Genomic DNA, 24,266 nt, shown 5'->3' with positions numbered 1-24,266 from the left:
AATTACATTCAAAGGTTGAGAAAAGATTTAAAAAATATAAAAAATTTATTTTAATTTAATTTTAACCTTTGAACGTGATTGATAAACACGTGTCATCTATCCAAAAAATAATGGATCCGATAAAATTCTCAGGAAATTCATGCATCACCAACTGACTGAAGATCATATTAATTTGTGAAGATCCCAAATTTCTCAATTAATCACTGCTGTATCAAAAAGGGTGATTTTTTTCTTTTAACGAGTGAAAATTCGGTGTCATAAGCTAATGTTCAAGCTGATTCTCTAACAAGGAAGGTTTTCTCGATGTTATATATGACAAATTGGCCTATTTTCCTTAGTTTAGGATTTTATAAAATCTGAAGTCAGCTGTTGTTCACTGGCTATTGAATGAACATTTTACTTACCCAAGAACAAAAAGGTGTTAGGTTTTAGCACAAGAAGAGTTTAAAGGGCATTTTTTTCCAGCTGTTTCAGTACCTTGTCCTCCACCAACATTCTGCTATGATGCGAGTCTTGACCTTATGGGCGTGGCTTATTTGAGTCCCAACAAGGCCTATGTTGGATTCATGAATTCTACGAAGGGCTTATGGTTTCAATTTTCAAGCTCAAGGGTTTGCTTCAAAGTGGGTTAGGCTTCAGGTAAACCCTAATTTGGCCTTAACTTGCGTTAGATTTTGTTGTAGAATTTATTACTTATGCTCTGCAATTTTAGCTTACAATATAATTAGTCCTAAAGAGAATTAATTTGTGATGCAAAACTTCTTCATATCAACTCAATGCTCTGCAATTTTAGCTTACAATATAATTAGTCCTAAAGAGAATTAATTTGTGATGCAAAACTTCTTCATATCAACTCAATGCAAGTTAATTTCCCTCATTCCTTCTTAACTATGTTTCACTTTGAGTCTTAACGAAATCGAATCTAAACTAGAGCAACCGGAGCCAGAGCAGAATGAACCATTGAGGACAACAGAGCAGACTTTCAAAAGAATATGATGAATAAAGTTGATCATTTTCCATCTAATTAAGCACATCAAATGACATGAAAGCCAATTGAGAAAATGTCTAAAACCATTTCAACAAATATAACTCATCATGTAGAAAGCTAAGTATTCTTCCAACTTCTCAGTTACATTGGTGATCTAACAATGTTTGACCTGTGAGGACAACAGAGCAGAAATTCCTTAGTGAGTGGGTTGGTTTCACCTCTTCTGACCCTAGTATCAGCAATCTAGAAAACAGAAGAATGATAAAAGAAAAGAAAAGAAAAAGATTGATATAGTATTACAAAATTTTCAACAGCATCTTCTCAAGGAACCTTCTCCAATTCAACACCAAACACAACAGTCCCTCTAAAGAAGCTGTTGATCTGTATCAGTTCCAGTATGGTCAAGGAGACAGTTGACCACATAGAATGATCACGTAAGTAATACCAATGACCAAATGGTTGGAATTTGACTAATTTTTCAGTTCTTGTGCAAAATAGCCTGGCTCTGAAGGATTTGGTTATCCTCCAATAGGCGGTCATACTCAAGAAGTAACTCTGCAGATTGTTTCTGAAGGGCAGTAACATGAGCTTCTGCAGAAATAACCTGTTTATCCTTCTCGTCACATGTCAATTTCATCTTCTTCAGATCTTCTGTCAACTTTGAGATCTCTTCCTGGAGCGATTTTATTTCCTTCAAAGCTTTCTCTTCTTTCTTTCTGAGATCCTGGTTGTCTGTCCTCAACCCAGTAACTTTTTGTAAATAGTGGTGAAGACGATCAATTACAAATCCAAGAAACAAGGAGTATCCTGCAAGATTAAAAGGTATTTAGGCAGGGATGAATTAGCTTGAAAGAAACTTGGCCAGCAACCAACATCTTTAATTTTCAAAATTCAAGCTTGAACCATAAAAAGCTTTTTTGAACACCATACAGGTAAAACAGCTTTTTCTTGAAGTCATAATTCTTGCATCAGGTATTTACTGTAGTTACAATTTCATGAACAAGATGGCACAGAACAAAAGGAGAATATCCGGAATCCTGACCATAGAAGACCAATCACTAGGCACTCCAACTTCCTCGATGGTAATAAACAACAATGGACACAAGGAATTTAAACTGCAAAGTAATCAGCATTCTCAACGTGGTGAGTTAATTTTGGCTTGCTAAAATACTTACAGGTTGAGATGTCAACTTTTCTTCCATTCAAAAATTTTGAGTTAATTTTGGCTTGCTAAGATACTTGAAGGGTTGAGAAGTCAACTTTTCTTCCATTCACAAATTTCAACTTCTAATTGTCTGAGAACCAAATCACTTTTTATTGCTAACAAGGGAGTGTTATCAATTGTCTCGTCTTCTTTTGAAAATATATGATCAACATTCAACAGTGTTTTTACCCAACAGGAGAAAAAAGAGTCAACAGTATGATAGACTAATTCTGCCGGCTTAGAATCAAACATAAGATTTACAGCATATGCTAATAGACGATCGTCCAATTCAGTAATCAAGCGTAAATGGACTACAGATATTAACTTATAAAACCCCAACATATCAAATGACTGCTTGATTCTGTTCCCACCATAATTGACAAGCCATTACTGTGGTGGTGAAGTACCACAATGTCTCCCCAATAGGTGAGGCCGTGAGGGGTTCCAGATGATCAAGGTCACTTGGGAAGTACTAGGAGCCCAAGAAATAGTGGGAAGACGGGCCCAGATCTGGCTGAGACAAAGGGGAAAGGGAGAGGGAAAGAGTTTTTTTTCTTCTGATGGTTTTTTTTTCTTTTTTTTTTTTTCTTTTTTTTCTTTTGGTTGTTTGTGCGTGGGGGGGAGGACACATGAACAGATCAATAGCCTTCATAGATTAAAGAGTGGTGACTAAGTTATGACAAGATCTTGTACAAGTATTGACTCCGGAGAGAACTACAAGATTATGACAAAAAAAGGAATAGATTATGGCACCAATGAGTCGCCTCACAAGTTTTTTGTCCAAGAACTTCCCGGTATATAGCAGTCCTGGGATCTCTTTCGAGAGCACCACACCTAACTTCACATAATTGCAGTAGCAGCAATCTAGCAGACGACCTGGGTCATGCTGGTGATGCAGATCTGTTCTAGGAATATAAATAAATACGAGACAATAACTAAGTCAAAGTTGTGCAACTACCAGCTGGTTCAACATTGGACCAGTTTTCAGATGTAATAAGTTGCAAAGTTGTCCAAACGTCATCTAGGCATCCACACCCACCTAGGCAGGGTCCTTGGGTTTTTAGCTCACCTTACAGGTGTTGACTTGATTTTGGGCCCTCTTTAATGCTTTGGATCTCCTAGGAGCATTCAAAACTATGGTAAGGTCTAAGGTGAATGGTTCATCAAAGACCCAGTTCAGAGGATCAACAGTTTTATCTCTAGGTTGGGAATAAATTAGTGCTAGTTTAATAAAGAAGGTTTTCATGTCTTTTGTTCTGTATCAGGTGAAGTAAATGGTCTGCTTAATCAAACCAGTTAAGACTAGTACTAACCAACCAGAAATAAATAGCTAATAAAAAAATAAAACTGAAAATTAATGTTCTCCTTGCAGTTATTAAACCTCTTGAAAGGGGAAATAGAAGTGGGGACAATTCATATCTCCTGCATGCCCTCTTGTGTGTGCAAAGCTGTTAAAAGACCTGTCCTCGTCTCCTCTGTCTCCTGTTCTTACTGGTTATTTTTCTCACCAGGTCATTTCCTTCCTTCTTTCCATCCTTCAGTCAGACCATGTTGCACCTATTCTCTCTATTCTATATTCCCTTACTCCAGTTACATGGTTCCTTCACTTTTCTTTTTCTCCTTTTCCTGTCCTGCACAACAAGATTCCAGCAACCCTATCTGTCCATTGACCCCTACAATCATTTCCGCCATCTTCCTAATATTTTCTTAGTTGAATCTTTACCTTAGGTTAACCTAAGCCCTAGGGCCTTGCAGAGAACCAATCTGACTCCTAAAGATACACATGCCAGCAACTACAGCTGGTTACTTTGGTTACTTGGTACCACTATGTAATTTCAGGTCAATTTTATGCTCTTGCTGTTAGATTTCTTAAGCTTCCATTCACAGCAATTGGCCCGACTTAGGATGTAGAATCTGACTTCACGGGTCCCTTCCAAAGCGGATAAATGGACTGATGAAGAGGCATTGTGGGGGAATAGAATACCAGGGTAGCAGAGTTGGCGGTAGCGGTGGTGGTGCTGATGATGATGGTGCACAGCTATTGGAAATATAAGGGGAACAACAGCATCACCTCATAGTTTCCTATGGTTGCAATCCAAACCATACGCAATACCACCTACTTGCCCTTCTTTGCCTCTAAACATGCAGGATTGTAGATGTCAACCAAGCAAGCTACAAAGTCTTGGCTAACTTTTACCTGCAACTCAATTAAATGCAAGCTTTACGCCAGGGACCCTATAGGATCTAAAGCAACAGGGCCTGAACATAAACAATCTGGGCCCACAGTGGGGTCCATAATGCAGCACAGCATTGGACTACCCAAATCCATTTGGGAACCCATATCTAGACTGAATCCAAATACAGATTAGTCTACAAGATATCAGGGATTTTATTATTTATTCTATTGGGACAATTATACAGGCAGACTTTGTATTTGGGTAGGACCATAGGATCACGGTAGAAACTATCGGCAAAATTTTGCTGTGTCGCTAGCTAGCGACACGAAATATGGGTAGAAAGCAAAAAGTCTCAGATTTTGGTGAAATTTTGGTAAATTTCCCCAAAATTTCGATAATATTGAAATTTCAGTGAGATTTCAAAAAATTCGCTGAAATATCAAAAATTCCAAGGGGTTGCCATACAAGGTTTATGGCTATGGACATGGATATGGTGGAGCATATGGTGGTTCATTTGCTGATTGTAGTAGCATGTCTACATGAGCATGGAGATGGATCAAGTGCATCATTTGTAACTCCATCATTGGGTATCCATCAGGACTAGCACAACTAGTTATGCCAATGACGGACTATATGGATAACATTATCCGTACCATGTCATGGCATGCTTATGTCCAGTATTCAAAGTACTCCTCCATGACCCAGGGGATGGATCCAACTCAACACATACTTGTATATTGAATTCTACTTATTGTATATGTTGTGGCATTTTAATGAAAATCTTAGTGTTGTTTGGCATAATATTTATATTTACATTGGTTAAAATTCAGGTTCCAAACTTTTTGTTTTGCCCACATGTAGCCAGGCATGTGCCAATCAAGAACATCACATTAGGTTAGGTTTTAGGCAAAAATAACACTCCCAAAGTGTTTATTGGCCTCAAATTCTGCTAGATACCAAAAATGAGCCCAAAATGACCCCAAATACCACCAGAAATTAGGGGGCGAAATTCCACCGAAACATTCCTAAATACCACCGAGAATCATTTTAGTTGTTTGGTTGGTTCCAAATCAGATTCCTAGTCTAGCGAAATCCTTTTTTTTTTTTCCTAACCCCGGAGCACGCGCATTCCTCAAATTTCCGCCACGCCAACATAGCCGCCATAATAAGAAGCGTGCGAGGATACATTTTAGTTGTTTGGTTGGTTCCAAATCAGATTCCTAGTCTAGCAAAATTTGTTTCCTTACTTATATATGCGGATAATCAAAATGATGATGAAATAAAGTGAGTTGTGTGTAAGTGAATACTCCTCCTTATGTGATTTCTCCTATCTTCACTGCAACTCAGTTTCTTCTCAGGTCTCCCTTCTTCCCCCCCCCCCTTCGTCTTCTTCTTTCCTCCCTTCGTCTTCTTCTTTCCTCTTCTTCAATTTTCTTATCCACCATTACTCCGCCCATGTTAATCATTTAAGAGGATCATGACCAAAAGATGAAAGAGTACACACCATCTAAAAAGATTATAGTCACAAATTGAGTCAGCTTTATCAGATGACTATTAACTATTTATACATAAACTACTATCTTAACCCGTCTTTCATCAACAACCCCAGGGTCCAGTTGGCAGTAAAGGAAGAATATCGTAATTAGAAAGTCACTTGTCTGACTTTTGAGGACAAGGACAATATATTTTTCAATTCAACGTGCAAGAGTAATGCAGTGTACAACTTAACTGGCGAAGCTATTTGTAGATTGCTTTGCCAGCTGGCTTTTACATTTTTCTTAAAGAATTTAATACCCAATCAGAAATCTTTCAACTTGGTTGTCACTGATCAGAAGACTACTACATCTTCTAAAGCTATATTGATTGCTTTATTGTCAATAACATTGTTTCTTACGTATAACACAGAGAGAAGACAAAACCTTGTTTGACATTGTCAATATCCTATGCAGGGACCTACTAATAATATATCATACCACCCTTAAATGGCATCCATGGCAAGTTATAAGTCCCACATGGTGCACCATGTAGTAGTCATGTTTCTATGGACAATACTGAGATAAAGTTATTTCTATCGAGGTACAAAATTTGGTCATTAATTATCTTTAATCCATACGCATGCTTTCTTGAGTCTCATTCATTTCCCACTCAGACCAGAATATACTTGACCTCTGACTCCAACTAAAAGCAACACTTTTACAGGATAATGAGATTAACATTTTACTGATCAACCTCCCAAGATAATGTAACTTCACATCTCAATGTTGTGGGTAGGATAGATATCTCATCAAGCCTCCAATATTTACCAAAACGTAGAATGGTGAAAAGAAGAGTAAAAAAACAAAAAAGTGATACAACCACAACAGAAACAGCCAGAAGCTTAAACACCCACTAAGAGGACAAAACAACAGGGAATGACCCAAGTACAGGTGCCGCCCTAAAGCCCTTCAAAGGAGCGATTTAAAACCTTTATTTTCAATCCATTAGAGAAATTCAAATCACACAAGCATCAATAAAACGCACAGAAGGCTTGCAATATTAACAACTATTAAAAAGATCAACGAGACAAAAACAATTGTATTAAAAAAGTGAAAAAAATATATTATATGTAATCTAATAACAGTGGTATCAGATATCTCACTCAAGCCGATGCTGTAGCCGTAGTCAAAACGAAGACAATACCTTCCTAATCTCCCGTCTCAATGTCCATCTTTTTCTAATGTAAGGAATCACAATCTAAAACAAACTACATAAAACTTATCAAGAGAGTTATAACTTTGTTTTCTTCAGTATCACACACCTGAGAAAGGTTCCTCAATAGTCAATCATTAGATGCATTTTAGTGTATCATCATCTACCATGACAGTTCTACTCCTTAAACTTCCTATTTTATTTGAGCCTGTGACAACAGTCAACAATGTGCCAAACTCTACCATGACGATTATTCAACCCACGCCCCCAAAAAAAAAGACCCGCCATGACGATTAGTTCTACTTCAGTCAAGCATAAAGCAAACATCAACAACTGAGCATATTACTAAGATACATTACTGTAGCCACCAGCATCACCATTGTAAAGGCTAACCGCCACAACCACATAACACAACTAGAAAACAATGCTAGCCAACTGATCCATATTTCTCTTATATTTTTACTTAGATAAATCTCATCCCTATGATCGCTGTCACAAACCTATACAACGTAATCATTTGCCTTAAGTTTTTCTTCCCCCAGTTTTTTCTCCTTTCCATTTATTCTTTGAAGATTATTTGGCAATCCCAGTTTTGACAATAGTAAGGATCCACAGTAGGTAGCTTTATTGCTCTATGATGCCCAGCTGGGCATTGATGTCAACTTATCAGATCCGATATCATAAGAATTGGAACTCACCAACAAAAATGACAGTCTGGAATTCCCATAATTTTCCCATTGTCTTCCCCTAGAATTACAACTAGTAGATTTACCATACATTGATGGATAAAAATCTCTTGCACACTATGCACTATTGCTACCTTATATGATGCAAAAGAAAAAGATAAAAAAACAAAGAAAGAAAAGGAAGAGCAAGCCCAAGGAGGTATGTATCCTGTAAAAACTGTCACAATCATTAATGCAAAGATAACAACTCTAAAACACCACGAAGGGAGACAATCCTACTTGGAGATAACTCCAACAGATCAAACCTGGCCCCAACCTACCTTAACAACCAACAGTTTTGACTGATTCTTTTAGTGAGTTCCTGCTTTCTTAGCCTCTTAAAAAAATCCATGACAAACATCAAAATAATTTTCTCCCTCGTGAAGTGATACTCAATAAACAATACCTCTCTCCATCTCATAAGACAAATCGACAAAGCAATGTTGGAATCATATGCTGAATTAGCAGACAACTTCACTGAGAAAAGACATGCTTACCCAATAAACAGAAACTTTCTTTCTTTTGTGTTCATTTGTATTCCTTCCACCTGCTCTCCTCCCCCCCCCCCCCCCACTCTTATCTATTTATTGTTTGGACAGCATCTGGCAAATCCTATAATGCCTAGTTTGCCAATTGTATCAACTTATTAGATAAAAACAGGGTGACCCAGTGCCGAAGGCTTCTGCACAAGTAAATCCCAGGGGATCAATTTTCCTACACAGCCTTACCTAACAAATTTTGCTGAGAGGCTGCTTCGATATCTTAACCTCAGCTGTAGTCCACCAACCATCCCAACACAAAGAATCTCCACTCACCAACAAAACATGGTAAGTCCCGATTTCCCACGGTTATTACCTTGACTTTCCCCAAATTACCACTCATAAGAGTTACAAAACACAGAGAGGAAGAATCTTTTGCACATAAAGCAGTGTTTCTTCTAACGATTCCTGAACTGAGAGTTGAATAGAACTTAGAAAAATTTAAACCAAATAAAAAATTGCAATTTGAATAAGATGGGTTCAGGTATGGCAAACAAAAAAATAGCTGAAAATGCAAAAGTAAATACTGAGGAGTTGAACTTTTAAGCACACAACGACAGAACAGGAAAAAGCCAAAAAACAGCCCATTTACGGGGTGAAACAAGGTCGAAAGCTAAGAGATAGACATTGCCATACCAATGAGCGAAGCTTCTAGGAGGTGAGTCCTCCAGAGGACCTGATCCATGGGTGTCATAGTCCCAAGCTTGGCTCCCTTGTTCTGGATCTTGAGAATGCTGGTTATGTCCGAAGCAAGGATCACAGACATGGTTCCAGCAATGGTCTTTACAGTGGCTGGGCCTTTTCCAGTTTTCATCTGGTCCAAACTCTTCATCACTAGCTCCCTCAATGGTCCAATCTTCACCATTAGAAGCAAAGATACAATCCCTTCAGTAAAAAGGACTAGGAACAGTAACTGAATCATCACTGTAATAAACCCACTTCGCAAATATTGATAAATATCCTTCCTAATAACCAAGGTTAACACCACATTGATTCAAGCTTCCAGTTAGGGCCAAAATGAGAACAACACAAACTAACCCAAAATTCCCAACAACTGTTTTCTTTCTTTTCAATCCTCTAGGAACAATATCTCAAGGAAGCATATCTGCATTTATCATCATAAATCGAAATGAAAAAAGTTCTTTTGCACAAACCCGTCTCTCCCTTCCATGTGTTGTCTCTTCAGACGCCCACGGTTTTGGAGATAGATGGATTAGCAAATGGGTTTTCTGTGAGACTCGCCGGAAGGGAACAATACACAAGAACGTCTAACACCTGAGAGACACAAGGCAACTTGAGAAGATGTGTAACCTGATACTGAAGAGGGGTGAAGTTTTATTTACCAATGCATGGTGCAATGCTAATTTTTTGTTGGGGTTTTGAAGTGGGGAAGATCGTCCCTGGCTGAGAGATAAGGAAAGTTCGCTCTTTTTCTTCTCGTTCTCTGGCTTTTGGCTTTAGCTTTTAGAAACCCTCACCGAATGACCATCATCATTTGATACAATATTAATACACTTTAGTAAGACAGAAAAAAAAGCCACAATTAGCATACAACAGCGGTCATATTCAGTGCTACAGGATGTTAGAATTGACAATGAGATGCGGTGGAGATAAGTTTTTATAGTAATCCAAGCGGGAACGGAGCTAAAACACTGAAGATTGCAATTCAAGACATATGGGCAACAATTATGATCTGTTAAACTTCTTGCCTAAACCAGTTAGACCATGGCCGATTAGTAATATTAATAGACTAGTAGTTGTAGTCGAAGCAACAAAACAAGTTAAGTATTCTATATTTGACTACCCCATGCCTTAGAAAAATTATGTTAGTTTGGCTAAGGAGACAGCTAATCGTCCTAATGTAAGGATGGAACCAAAAATTCTAGCACACCCCCGCATTCTGCTACCCCTTATGTAACACCCCCCATTCCCCCCGCGGCCCTTTTTTCGCGCTTTTTTTTCTTGCCCGCTTCCTTGTTTTTTGGTTTTGCTTTTTTGTTGGTGCCCCCCCTCTGCTTTGGGCTCCCCTTTGTTTTCTTCCCTCGCCCCCCGTCCCCGGGGCTCGCCCCTTTTGGGTTTTTTTTTTTCCCCCGGTGTGGCCCCTTTCCTTTGGCTTTGGTTCTTGTGGGCGGCCCGGGTTGTGCCCGGGGGGGGGTCGGGCGGGGGGCGTCTTCCCCTTGTGGTGGCGCTCCCGGGCCCCGGCCTTTTGTTTTCTTTGTTGGGTTTCTGGGGGTGTCTTTGTTTCCCTTCCGTTTTGTGGGCTTTCCTCCTTTGGGGTTTGCTCTTCTATTTGGTTTATCAATAAAAAAAAAAAAACCAACGAAGCAAAACTAGGTAATAGGGATTTTGCTTCAATAAATGTACGGGACGTTCATCTAAAAGTGCTGTCGAGATTGAATCAATGACTGCAAAGTGCATTGAACATGTCATGCACATATTACGCAATATTCTCAATCCAGATAATAGAAAAAACTGGTGGTTAGATGTTAAAATCATTCATCCTTTTGCTTTTTTAAAACAAGTTGGTGATCAAAATTGTCCAAATTAATAGTTTTTGTACAAAATTTAAAGAAATAGGGACATCTCCTTAAACTAATGCCACTTTGAGTTATGAGATTATCAATTAGACCCCTATAAACATAAAATATATCTTTGACACCTCTTAGCACGAAGAAACATAGTTACTAAATTCGAGAATTCAATACGTCAATCTCATTTTTCACAATGTATATCTAATAATTCTAAAGTCTTTACGACAAATTATACTTTACATGCTTAATACGTTTTTGATACGACTAATTTGAAAGTATGAGAGCAAACATACCGAGGAGGAGACAGCTAATAGTCTTTGTAAAATTCAACAGTGAATTGATTTTTTACAATTAAATTCAAAGTTTTCATGTTTCCATAAACAAAACCTTCCATAGTAAAAAAAAAAAAAAAAAAACCCTAATTTGGTACATCTAAGATAAATATGCCGTGTATATATATATATTGTCATGTAACTTATTAAATCCACATAAATATTGTTTAATACAATAAATTATAAAAATCATTTGTGCATGATTTATTATGTTTGCTTCTTTTATATTATCAAACAATTTTCTATATTTTATTGTACTTTTATGAGTCTTATAATGTTTCTTGCCCTTTGCATATCCTCATACAAGAATAAATTTGTTACTCCATTGTCATCAATCAAGTGAATGATTATGATCGAGAGATTAACATTGAATATGCATCTCTTTTATTTGCCCTAAACCATGCAAATGGTATTATTTCAATAACCATTGCATCCAATTGAGACTTGCAATGCCTATTGACCATCCCTTTAGATGATGTTCACCATTAAATGTTATGAATGAGATTAAAGTATTCAAGTTTGAAGCAAATATTGTTTACAAGGCTTTTTCAACTCCTGGCATAATATCTTAAAAAAAATGAACTAAGTGACATACAAATGGATTGAGTCGTCAAACAAAGATGACGGTTAACGATGAGAAAGTTGCAAGTCCCGTGACTTATGATTAAAGAAGAAACATGAAGAGAAAACGAAAAAAAACAAAAAAAATGGGAATGAAGGTTAGATTAGCCAAAACTGTTCCTTTTTTTAATTTTTTATTTTTTTCTAATAGTAAAAGCTGTCTGATCTGGACCAATAGCATTACTTATTATTAAATCCGATTGGACCCGGTCTGATCAAAGCCTCAAAGAGTCGATTGGGTTCGGTTGAGCCGGTAATACGAATCGGTAGCATTAAGTCCCTTAAAACCCTGAAGTCGGAGAGTCCCAGTGGCAGTGGCAGTTTTAGCAGTAGAAGTAGCTGTAGAAGCAGAAGAGTTGGAACAGGCAGAGATGGCGATGAAGGAGAAGGACAAAGTAGAAGAATTATTGAAGACATTGGATGACTTCACCTGCAGAGAAAACTGGGACAGGTTCTTCAGCATCAAAGGAAGTGACGATCCATTCGAATGGTACGCTGAGTGGTCTTATCTTCGTGACCCTCTCATCTCACAACTCTCCAGCTTATACTCTTCCTCAGGCACCGACGGAGCTTCAGCAGCTTCCGTTCAAGTTCTAGTGCCTGGTTGTGGCAATTCTCGTCTTTCAGAGTATCTCTATGACGCTGGATTTCGCAGTATCACGAATATCGATTTCTCGAAAGTCGTCATCGCCGACATGTTGCGTCGCAATGTTCGCTGTCGGCCTAGTATGCGGTGGCGCGTCATGGATATGACCTCGTTGCAGGTATCTTTCATTGTCTTCATTTTCACGACTCAAATTTGTTTGTTATGCTTATTTAATGGCGGAAAGAGAGGTGGAAGCAATTCTGTTTGCTCATTTGGTTTATTATGATTCGCTAAGCCTTTGTGCTACAACGTTTTGAGTATTGTGCAACAGCTAGGGAGAAATCTGGATATTCATTTCGTGATTGTATCTAGCGATAGCCATTTCGTTGGTAGGAAGGAAGAATTAGCATGTGTTGGAAGTGAAACGGGGTAACTAGGTTTGGTCGCAGGGTGTTTCTATTACGGCATTGCAGCATCCATGAATCATTTCGTATGTCAGCTTGGGGTTTCACACTTCCACTTAGTTTTTTCAAGAGGATATGGCTACGACAGTTGCCAGGAGATCGAGGAACTACATACATGTAATGCAATTTTAACTGAGAACAGGAACTTGAGATGAATGAGCAGCAACAACGTGATGCACACGATAAAAACGAATACATTTGCAATAAGTTAGGAGTATCACTGTATCACCAATTACTATCAAATTTGGGTGTTTGAAGTCGATTAAAATAATTTCCAATGTATGACCCTGGATATGAGCAAAGTCCTCCAACTCGGCCGTTTTGCATGCATCACGTCTGGTTCTGTTACCAAGTTAAAACTTCAGAATGAATAGTTTTCCCAAAATAGCCCATGAAGCCTCAGATAAGAGACTTCTGAGTTCTATGATCCACTTTTTGCTGGGTGATAGAGATGGATGGAACACCTTTAGCTGACACCCTGGCCACTGTAAGGAAACAGAAAGGGCAATATCATCATATCTGATAGCAAACGTTCTAATCTATTGTATGGAAAAAAGGGTACACCATGTACTCCAGTAAAGTGTTGACAATGCCATTCACTTTAGAAGTTTCACTTCAAAAGATAGTTAGGGAGATCCATTTTATTTGGAAGAACTACCATCCTTTATTTTGGATTGGCTATTAGATTAACTGGAGATTAGTTTGAGTCCAATGTGGTTTTTAATTGTATTTACTTTCCATGACAGGAGACAAGGAGTCCTTTTTTTTATAATAAATTTTCTATCAATAAAGGGTGGGTCTTGGTGCAGTAGTCCATGGATTATAGTTTTAGGCTTGTAGCTTGAGGTCAACAACCTCTCAAAAATGTTTGTTGGGGTAAGGCTGCATGGGAAAATTGTTCCCCACAGACTCCGCTTTTGCAGAAGCCTTCGGCATTGGGTTTGCTCTTTTGTAAACTTTCTATCAGTATATGTATGTGACTTAGCATAGTGGACTGAAGAATAGAATGAATATTTGACATTTTCCTTTACCATGCATGCATGAAAAATCTTGTTGGTTATCTTGCCCTCCTCTTTCTCATTTCTTTCTTCTTCTTCTTCTTCTTCCTCGAATCAGTTGTCTTCCACTCGGTGACTCTTTCTCTACCCAGAGGCAATTTCTGCTTCCTTATTTCCTCCTGCTTTTCTTATTTCTTTCATTCCAGGGTTCCCTAGTCATTGTACCCATCAGCTTGTTCCAGGTTTACCCACAGTCCACCCGTACCTGGCTTTGATCTCCTTCATCTCCTAGAGGTAGCTTTGTGATTTGCATCTAGAAATGCCTTTCGAATGCTTTAGATTCAGTAAGTTCACACCGCTTGAGGCTGAAAGGTAGATTGTATTGGAGGAGCAAGTTATCTGTAACTGGAATCAATATGGGTAATGGGGCATATTTTCCTCATATTTGGATATTTTTTTGGATCCTTTTTCTTGCTTAGTCAACCTCTCTTTTCTTGTTAACTGTTTCTTGTGGAAGGCACTTTTAGTGTTTCGAATTGATATGGTCCTCATATGTTCAGTTTCCCATTAACCTTTTATTTTGGTGTGCATGTAAGGACAGTTATCAAAATGGCTCATTTGATGTCTACGGGACACAATGGTGTTGGGTGATACATTTCTGTTTTTGGGCTATGTTTCTATTCTAGAAATAACTTATTGCCTTTCTGTTACAGGCCCTCCTGACAAAAAAATGTGTTTGTCATGCTCAGTAATTTTGGTTTCGGAAATTCTATAAATTTACAAAATTGCCATTGAATCCCCAAAACTTTGATGGAGGTGGTGTCGAGAAACCAACTTCTCCTCCTTTTCTCTCCTTTATGATTTCTGGATTATAGAAGTTCCTAATTAAAGCTTCTACTTCTCTATCTTTCAGTAACTTATTGTAACTAGTCTGTTCTCAGGAACCAACCAAAAAAAAAAAAAGGAAGAAAAAAGAAGAGCTGAGAAATAGATACAAAACTGTAGTCATGCACTCATGCTGGGCCTGTACAGCTGATACATGCAGCCCTACTCTGCCGCTCTGTTTCGTGATGCCTGTTTGACTTCCAACTTCATTAGTTTGCTGCAATGATTCATGTTAGGATCTTAGTGCTTCTATTTAGCATGATTCCCTACCCTTATCTTTCCCTTCAGCCTGTTGCTTCGGCCATTCAATTAGTATGGTTTTACATTGAGAAGTCTTGTTGAATTCCCATATTTTCTTTCTCGCTTTTTTCCCCAGTGAGGGTTGTAGCTGGGTAGGTTAAGGCTTCCCGGGGTTGGGTGGGGTTCCCCATTATTCTTTCTCTGTGGACATTTTAATTGGATACTTTCTCATTGATTACCTAATGTGAACACTAGGACCCCGCCGGCTTAAATCTTAAGTGGGGCCCTTAGGATGGTTCCAAGAAACTACACTAAGCTGGCTGAAGTCTTATTGAGGGGTATTTTGGGTATTTTAGCCTTTAATTTACCTTTGAAAATTAATTTAGGGATTTTTTTCCAGAATTTCCTTGAGTCCAATTAGTTAGTTCAAGTTAGGTTTGGATTTGTTTGGAGTATTTTATTTTGAGTTGAAGTTGTTTTTGAATGGGTCCTAATTAGTAGTTGAGAATCTTGAGGTAAGGTAAGATTTCTTAGTGTATCTATGCGAGGAAGAAAATTCGACCGAAACAGGAATTTCGACCTTGCAAAATGCTGAAATTTTGATGTTTCGGTCGAAATTGGACACTTTTTTCTGGAAATTGGAACTTCAATTTCGGGCCTTATATGGACTCAAAATGATTTGGACTCTTGCATACTACCTATTTCAAGCATAATAAACACAATGGAATTAGTATTTTGCCAAAAAAAAAAAAAAAACCATTGAAAATTTATCATTCAAGTATACTAACAAATGACTGGTTCCGACAAGTGAAAATTATATTGCATACAGGCATAGAATCATCAGCATGCATGAATTTTTGGTAGAATGGTTACATACACAACAAGTAAACAAAATAAAATGACCGACTAGACCAAGTTATGGTGTTTCACATATATTAAGTTGAAGCCTATATATCATATACACATAAAATAAAAATACATAATTTTAGAAAATAATTATTAAAATAAAAAAATGAAAAAATGGTAGCAAATAATAAAAAGATAAGTTTAACAAAACACAATCATAGATCATAGTCCTAGGCTAAACATATATTAATTTCAAGGCAATATAAGATCATTTAAGGCATGAACAAAACAAAAATAAAAAAAGGGGAAGTTTGGAACTGTTGGGTATGGCTCATGCTTCACATTCTATTGTTGCTGAAGTTTCCTTTGTAGCTGTTGTGGTTTAGGAGGTGTTTGGAGGCAAAAAATGAGCAAAAGAGTTGTGGAAATTAGGTGAAAATGGGATAGAAATCAACAAAAACTAAGGAAAAACAATTTTGAATGTTGAAATGTCGAAATTTTGGTCGAAATTTGACACTTTTCTGAAATAACTGGAATTTCGTTTCGTTTTTGAAAAATGCAGACATTTCGACCGAAATTTCGACAATTTCGGTCGAATTTTCTTCTATGTTAATCTATGAGGAGTGTTGGATAATAGTCTAGTTCAATATGTAGTTGGATCCTATCAATAGGGATATCCCAGTTGGAGTCAGAGTCTGTTATATTAGGCTATAAATATCTTTTTCTTGCACTGTGATTTCAGTTTTGATGATTAATTGAATTAATTGAATTAGGGACCAGGGTCTCCTTATTGGGTAGGCCTTAGTTGAGTGTTTTGTTTAAGATCTCTCATCCTCAACAACCCAACAACTTCAAGCCTTCATCAAAGCCTTGAGGACATCATCAACCATTCAAGTAAGAAAGAGAAGCATCCCCACCTCGTTCCCAGCCCTCCCTCTCTTGTCCACAACCCTCCTCCACCTCTCGCTTCCTGCGCAACCATCCCAAGCCCCCTAACTTGTGGCTGCCTCACTCCAGCAGCATCCCCTAGGTCCCAAGACTACCCTAACCCCTTTCCTCATCCCCACGACATCACCAACCCCTTCCCTACTTCCCCTAGACACCCGCAAGCTCCGCTCCCCCTCCTTCTTCCCTGTGGCTACCATAGAAGTCCTCCACCTGCAGAATCTGAACCCCAGCCCCGTTAACCCTTCTTTCCCTTCCCTTTTGGTAGCCCCTAGCACTAGAACATAGTTCTAACATTCTTTTCCCAAGCTCAGCCCAATATTCTGGACTTTGAAAATTCCTGCACTTCATCTTCTTCAAGTGATTTTTGCATTGAAAAATTTCTGAAAATCTTAATTTTTATACCTCAGTGCCTCATTCTCTGAAACAACTTCTGAATTGCAAAACAATAGCATCCTCAAGTCTAACTGCAGGACAGCAAGCCCTAGCCCCTCTCCCAACCCTAACCAAAACCCTAACTTGCCTTGAATTTTAAATTCCAGACCTAAACTTCAAACTTCAATAGCAGATCAGAATTTCATATTCAGCAGGCTTAGATTACTTTAGAAACCCTAAAACCCTTTTACCTTTGCTGGAATTTCCTGGGCAGACCCTAGGTCTGGGGAAATTAACCCTAGACCTGCTTTACATCATTACCTTTTAATGTACTCCACAGTTGATGCAGTCAAACCAGTTAGATTAGAAAAGGAGCAGGTCCTAGCTGGCTTAACAGCCTTTATTACAGCTCTGTGATGGGTCCTTAACATTGGCTTCCTTTATTTCAGGCTTTGCAGCCTGATTTGGGCCATATGTTATAATGGGCCCAATTATGTAAGTCATCACTTAATCCCATTAGGAGCCTGCTGCTGCCCGCCAATGTTGCCATACCTTGTTAAGTTTAAGGTTCTGAGGGCTGAAGTGAATGGCTAGTTAATTTCTTGGAGGACAAGTGTTTAGAGGTTTTTATTTGTAAGCTACTTAGGCATAAGACTTATTATGCATTTCTATTTCTTGTAATGCCTTCTGACTTTTATAAATAAACGAGAAGGGGAAGAAGGTTCCATGATTCTGGTTGAAAAATTTATTATTTATTTTTTCCCAGTATCACTCTACTGGATTGCTGAACTGTTGGAAATCGGTCACAACCAAGGTGTGAATCCTTGTAGGGGGAGTGGTGATGCTGAAGCACAGGCCTTACGTGGCCATGGTGATACGGTTTGAATATTTGATCATTTATGTCTATTTGCCTCTATACTCTTCAGTGTTTTTCCTCCAGATAGCAAATATCCAGCAGCAGACAGTTATTACTGTGGGAATCTTCTGGTTGATTTCTAGTCCTCCTTGTTGCTCCTTTGTGCTGATTTGTCATGATGCTGACTTCAACTTCGAATTTATTATTTTTTAAAATTTCTAGGTAACAGGTCATTTGTATTAAGATGGAAGAGAGAATTTATGGGTAGTCTTTTTTTTTGCATTCGAAAGCACAGGACTGGGGCCCACGGGGGGGGGGGGGGGGGGGTGGGGGGGGGTCAAACCCAAGACCTTCTTGGACTTATTACCTCTACCTATGAGGTTGCCGCCATTGTGCTAGAGCCACATCCACAGAATTTACAGGTACATAGTAGAAAGAACACCCTGTGTTCCACCTGAAACTGATAATACAACTCAGCTACCAAGTGAATCAAAACCTGAATTGGGTTCATTTGCACAGACACATATCTTCCTATGGCACACACCCTATAGTTTGCGGTCCATTTTACATTTTATCTCCTCTACTTGAATGAAGCCAGTGGATTTGAAATTTCAATCCGCTTAGAAACCTGTCAAATCATAGTTGGTTCTATTTACTATCAAGCAACAAGCAGCTATGTCCCTGTGGAAAGTTCTACTCGGGGGCGCTCCTTGGTACTGGCACTCTGCCTTTCTTTGCCTCTCCTATGGGTGAGTGGGGGGCACAAGGCTTGCTTTCCCCCTGACATTGCTTAGAAGGTTATGTTCCTGTTGAATCAGATCTGTCCTGGCATTAGTTGGAAAGGAGGAGACCAGAAATTCCAACTGCAGGAATGAGAGTAGTTGATGAGTCCCTATCACTGGATTTCATTCCATCGAACAAACCGCCAGAGTGAAGTTGTTAGGTAAGATGTGAGGTATTTCTTCTATTATATTAGACGGGACCATGGAAATGGTCAATTAGCCTAAAGGCTTCCTTACTGAAAGCTTACGCTCTCCACTCGCAGCTTCCTTGCTACTGCTCTCTGGAGGGCAGTTCATCTTGTACAAGTTCTTCTTTGAAGACTGTCTGTCTCCTTGTCGACTTGCCCACGGCTGTAGCTGTTGTTTAACTGAGACTCTTGTCTCACCTCCTGTACAGACCTCCTTCAACTTCCCAGCATTGTTCTTTTGCTTCTTCTGCACGACTTCCCTTGCTTCCATCTCTGAGATCTTTTGAAGTCATTGTGCGGATTTTCTTTTAGCCAATTCTAGCCACTGAAGCACATCTAGTTTCAACAGGAAAGAGAGGACTAGACCTAAGAGGCATGGAAAGAAATTTCGGCGAATTTCGCAATCGGCGAATCCAGTCGCCCCCGCGAAATGAAACCAGGGCGAACGAGATGTTTAAATGGTTGCCGGAAAATCGAATGTCGCCGGAAAACGTCGATTTTCCGGCGCCCTGCCGGTTTAGTGCTGTTTTCGATTTTCCGGACCCGAATTGCCGGTAGTGCTGTTTTGCCGGTCGTTGGGATATACCCGGTGGTGCTGTTTTGCTGGATCGTTGAAGAGTGAGAGGAAGAAGAATAGAAGAGAAAAACCGTGAGCAGCTTGGCTTGCGTGGCGACCATCGTGCGCAGCGTCTGGTAGCGCGCCATCCTTGGTTGCAGCGGCGTCGCGGATGGGCGACTCAACCTGTTTCTGGTGCGGTTGATGGTTTTTTTTTATAAATCCGTTGGGGGTTTTGTTTATTTACATTTGGGGAGACAAGCATTTAATGCTGTTTGTCTTTATCTCACCTCGTATTTGGAGACAGAGCTCAGACTCAGATAGCTTTTGGGCGATCTCGCCCAGTTCGGGTGTGCGTTTGTCTTTCGCTCGGTTTGCTGCCCGCGCCGGGCGCCGTTTCTTTCTTTGCTAAGAGGTGCTACTGTGCTAGTGATATTCTTGCGTAGGAACTAGATCAGACTCAAAGAAGGAGATGAAGATTGTTGCGTCTTTGTCTTCTATTACCTTGCAGACGAAAACGATGGATGTCCTGAGTGACAATGCCATCGGAAAGTAGACTATTCAGACTAGCACACAAGGGCGTCAACCGATAAATTGAAATTGTTTTGGTTGCATCAATTTGAAGCATAATAAGAAATCAATTTGGTACTTAAGTTTCTCAGAATAGATTCTTAGTATTTCTTGCGCAGTGTTGTGACGTGGTAGCAGCGGCAGCAGCAGTATTGCTGGCAAAATATATATGTGTAATGTGTGTGTAGCATGTCAAAAAGACACATTCTCCCCCTGTTAATAATATATGCTTATTATAGGTAGTCATAATAGACTTGAAATTAATTTCAGTTTCAAAACTGGAACAGTTCCTGAGCTACTTGACTATTTCAGATGAAATTGATCTCATTATCTGATAGATAAGGTGAACAATCATACTGAACACCATAATTTCAATTTAGATCCCATCAAATAGAAATAGAAATCATGCCAAAATTGTTCTTAATTTCTAATGCTCTTATTTAGTTCTTTCATAGTCAGCTAGTATTTTTCTTAGAACTCTGTGTCTGTTTCTTATTATTGTACAGGAAGATAGCTTAACCTTTACCTTGCTGACTCCAAGAATTTGCCATCTATCTGGAATGATATTGAACTATGTCAATTCCACTTGACCTCGACATTGTGTTTATCTGATGGCTGGTTTTTGAGTTAGGTTAGTTGTTTTTGTTGGAATTTCAGTAACTGTAATCAGAATAGGGATTGAAAGGAAATTTAGAAAGAAGAAGAAGAAGGAAGAAGAATGAAGAAGAAGAGAAGAAGAACGGAGAGAGCTTGCATATGTCTGTTGACTCTCCCCTGGTACTTCATTTATAATGTAAAATCAAATCTCAGTTTAGGAAAGCTTTCCTAAATTGAGTTTCAGCAAAAAAATAAAATAAAAATTACATATTGCATAGAATCTCCAAAATCTACTAAAAAGGAAACTATCCTATGGAGATTACTTGTCAACAATGCAATAAGAAAAATAGAAAGTAACCAAAGTAGAAACCTAAGCTAAAATAGAAAGTGAAATATTAACTGTTTTGATTTACTAATATGCTGTTTTTATGACTTCCTATCTTCTGTCTGACTGCCTGTCACTTACAATGTATTAATTTCATCTTCATCAAGATTATTCTTTGAGTGTGTTCTGTTCACTTTAAGTTGCTACTTTTTTTAGTTTTACCCTGATTCTATTTTTCATAGTTTGTTGGTGTTGATTTCTTGCAGCCTACCATACCTCAAGACCATCATCCCTGCCTTGTTATGACAATTGGTTACGGTTTTTTGGTGTCTATTTATGAGTTCTAACCTCTTCATTTGACCAGTTTGCAAACGAGATATTTGATGCTGTTGTTGATAAAGGTGGACTGGATGCACTGATGGAGCCGGAGCTTGGCCCTAAGTTAGGCGGCCAATATTTGTCAGAGGTGTTGTGGACTTGAATTTCGAACTTGATTGCTTGCATATGCATCCCACCATTTATTGGATTTACAACACTGTGTTGCATTTTTGCCAGGTAAAGAGAGTTCTAAAGTCTGGTGGGAAGTTTATTTGTCTCACCTTGGCGGAATCTCATGTTTTAGGTGTGTCCTCTCCACCTTGATTTGAGCACTGAAATCCAGCAATCCTCTGTATATGTGATGTGATGCCTAGCCTTTTTATTCTGTTTTATGTTGAACTAATCTTTATTCTTATATTTCATGATTTTTTTTTTTTAAAGATAAAGTGGAGGGATTTTGAGGCTCTTCTTAGTTGTCAAAAGAGTTTATTTATTGCTTTATGTTTGTACCTAAGAACATGGCCAAAGCCTTCTTATGTCCATTTTCAGATTTGCTTTTCCCCAAGTTCAGGTTTGGGTGGAAAACAACGCTTCATGCCATACCGCAGAAGCCAACTAACAAGCCCAGCCTTCTGACTTTTATGATGGTTATTGAGATGGAGAGCTCTTCTGTGGTGCATCAGATTGCATTTTCATTTGATCAAAGTTCTCTCAATCATAATAAGAAACAGGTATGGAAAGCTGGTCCTAATGCTTTTATAATGAGCTGGATTCCCATTCAGCAAATTAAGTCTCTGGGCACTTGGCCATTTTTTTTTTTTTTTTCCAAATTTACAACCAGTCAGCGTGCAAAAGTTCCAGGTTGGGCTGCATTTATTGGGGTTTTGGCTTCGGATTAGTGTGTAAATGGTCCACAAAAGAAATATCTATGCTATCTGCTTAATGTCCTAAAAGAAATTTGTGTAAATGGTCCACAAAAGAAATATCTATGCTATCTGCTTAAAGTCCTAAAAGAAATTTTAACAAAAACACATATTCTGAATATGTGGGATTTCCCATTGAAGAATTGAGGACAAATGTTGCAGTATCTGAACCCTCCCAGTCCAAGAGCAGGCCCAAGACCATGTGGAGGGCCAAGGGAGCCACCTAGGGTTGCTGTGCAATTGCTTTGTTTTCAGCTTCGATTGCAGTTTCAATTTCAATTGGTTTAGTTAAGTCTACTCAATAAGTTGGGCAGAATTGTTAATTCTCCACATGGGTATAATTGGTATTGTTGTTAGAGGACCCTAGAACTAGTGCTAGCACAAGTTTTGAGGAGAGTTCTAATTGAAATAGGACTCCCGTCTCCTTATGACTTCAGTTTTTTTTGTTTCTTATTTCTATCCTAATCTGTTTTGTGCTCATTTTCCCTTTCTAAGTTGGTTCTTGTCTATGAGTTGTAGATCTATAAATACCCTCTTAGGGTGAATGAATGATATCAACTTTGGGGAGCAAGTTTTCTCTTGATTTACAATATGGTATTAGAGCTAGGGCTTGAATGATCTCTTCAGTGCAAAAACAATGCATTCTTCTTCAATCTCCATTGCAAGCTGTTTTTCGTGGTCCCTGCTTCAATCACAAGCTATTCTTAGTTATTTCTGCTGTACCTGCTCTTCCCAAGAAACCTTGGAGAAAATCCGCAGGGTCTAAAACCAGGTTAGCTGCAACTTATTGTGGAATCGAACCTTACAGTAGTTCTTGTAGTGTTTTTCTGTTTTGAGGGCATGCAAAAGTACCCCTTATGACCTAAAAAGATTCCATCTCGGACCTGCACAGAAATTGATCTCGGTCATACCTGAAGATTTGCCCCTTCCTTCGGCAATCTTCCCCTTTGGAGACCTAACCTTGCTACAGATGTGAATTCTTATTTTTCCTATTGTACCCTAGCAGTTATTATCCCATTACAATCTTATTACAATCTTTGTAGCACTGTAATTAGTAACAGTTCAAGAATCTTTTTTTTTTGGGCCCTAGATTGCCTACACTAAGTTGGTTGTCCATCTACCATTATAGTTACCGAAATAACTCAGTGGGGTTTGATATCCTAATTGTTACCTAAATAGCTCAGTAGGGTTTTGAACACTAAAATTGGCATCGACTGCAACCACTGAACCTATATCTGCTTCAACTGAAAGCCCTGATAAGACTGATTGACAAACCCTTGGTTCTCCACTTACAATCCTGGATTGTTCAAATTGTTTAAATCTGGTCAAGGTCTGCTACATTACTAATTTACTATCACCGGAGGATGTATCATAAGAACGGATGCAAAACCAAAAAACCTTGGATTAGCACAAGATCGATGGCTTGCACATGATTCTTTGGTAATCAATGTATTAAATTGCGTATTGTCTCTTGTTGAGAGACAGCCAAGATACCAAGATCTTGGCGAAATATCGTGCAGCTTTCTACAATGTTTTTTCAGCCTGTTTTGGTGGTTTTGAAGTGTTATGATTTTCGGTGTACAGCTTAATTGGAGGCCAGTAAACACAATGGAAATGTTGTTTTTGACTAAAACCTAACACTAAGTGGTTTTCTTGAATTGCACATGCTCGGTTGTATGTGGATGAAACTGGATCATGTATTTTCACAAATGTAAACATGGATATACAAGAAAAAGATTGAAACTTTCACTGAAATGCAGGAACAAATACTGAGAAGTAGTCAAATTTCAATTATAACTTAAAATAAAAAATATAATATATATTATACCAAAATTTTGATATCTTAGCGAGATATAGGCGAATTCAGTCGCCTCTGATTTCATCTTGTTTTGCTTGAGATTACCTAGATCTCACTAGATTTTTTTCAGTGCTGGTAATAACATTCCAGAGTTGCACCAAACCTTCCTTCTATTGGACGCTGCTGCTAGTATTTGGACAGCTGCACAG

At 38.6% G+C, this 24,266-nt stretch overlaps 2 protein-coding genes across 3 annotated transcripts in view; one reads left to right on the top strand and one right to left on the bottom strand.

The window, feature by feature from the left end:
• Positions 1-849: 849 nt before the first annotated feature.
• On the bottom strand, positions 850-9,919 carry LOC149010384 (uncharacterized). 2 transcript variants are annotated; one of them, XM_089163953.1, is made up of 3 exons: positions 9,476-9,919; positions 8,958-9,177; positions 850-1,795 (listed from the first exon to the last, which is right to left on the bottom strand). In XM_089163953.1, exons 2-3 carry the CDS (start codon positions 9,151-9,153, stop codon positions 1,467-1,469), a joined length of 525 nt encoding a protein of 174 aa, XP_089020079.1. In that variant the 5' UTR covers positions 9,154-9,177; positions 9,476-9,919; the 3' UTR covers positions 850-1,466. The 2 variants fall into 2 exon arrangements, with proteins under 2 accessions (XP_089020079.1, XP_089020078.1); XM_089163952.1 differs by having other exon boundaries at positions 851-1,795; positions 8,958-9,919.
• Positions 9,920-12,127: 2,208 nt separating this feature from the next.
• LOC149010383 (S-adenosyl-L-methionine-dependent methyltransferases superfamily protein) overlaps positions 12,128-24,266 on the top strand; it is a 50,945-nt gene continuing 38,806 nt past the window's right edge. Inside the window, exons 1-4 of the mRNA XM_089163217.1 lie at positions 12,128-12,569; positions 21,383-21,484; positions 21,574-21,640; positions 21,886-22,067. Coding sequence (XP_089019343.1) covers positions 12,177-12,569; positions 21,383-21,484; positions 21,574-21,640; positions 21,886-22,067 — 744 coding nt within the window. The 5' untranslated portion in view covers positions 12,128-12,176. The remainder of the gene's footprint in view (positions 12,570-21,382; positions 21,485-21,573; positions 21,641-21,885; positions 22,068-24,266) is intronic.

The sequence above is a fragment of the Hakea prostrata genome, chromosome 7 (assembly GCF_041222555.1).
Source record: "Hakea prostrata isolate BN-2017 chromosome 7, UWA_Hpros_2, whole genome shotgun sequence".
NCBI lineage: Eukaryota > Viridiplantae > Streptophyta > Magnoliopsida > Proteales > Proteaceae > Hakea > Hakea prostrata.
Note: the sequence above shows the minus strand (reverse complement) of the source record. Positions and strands in the feature narration are given on the sequence as shown.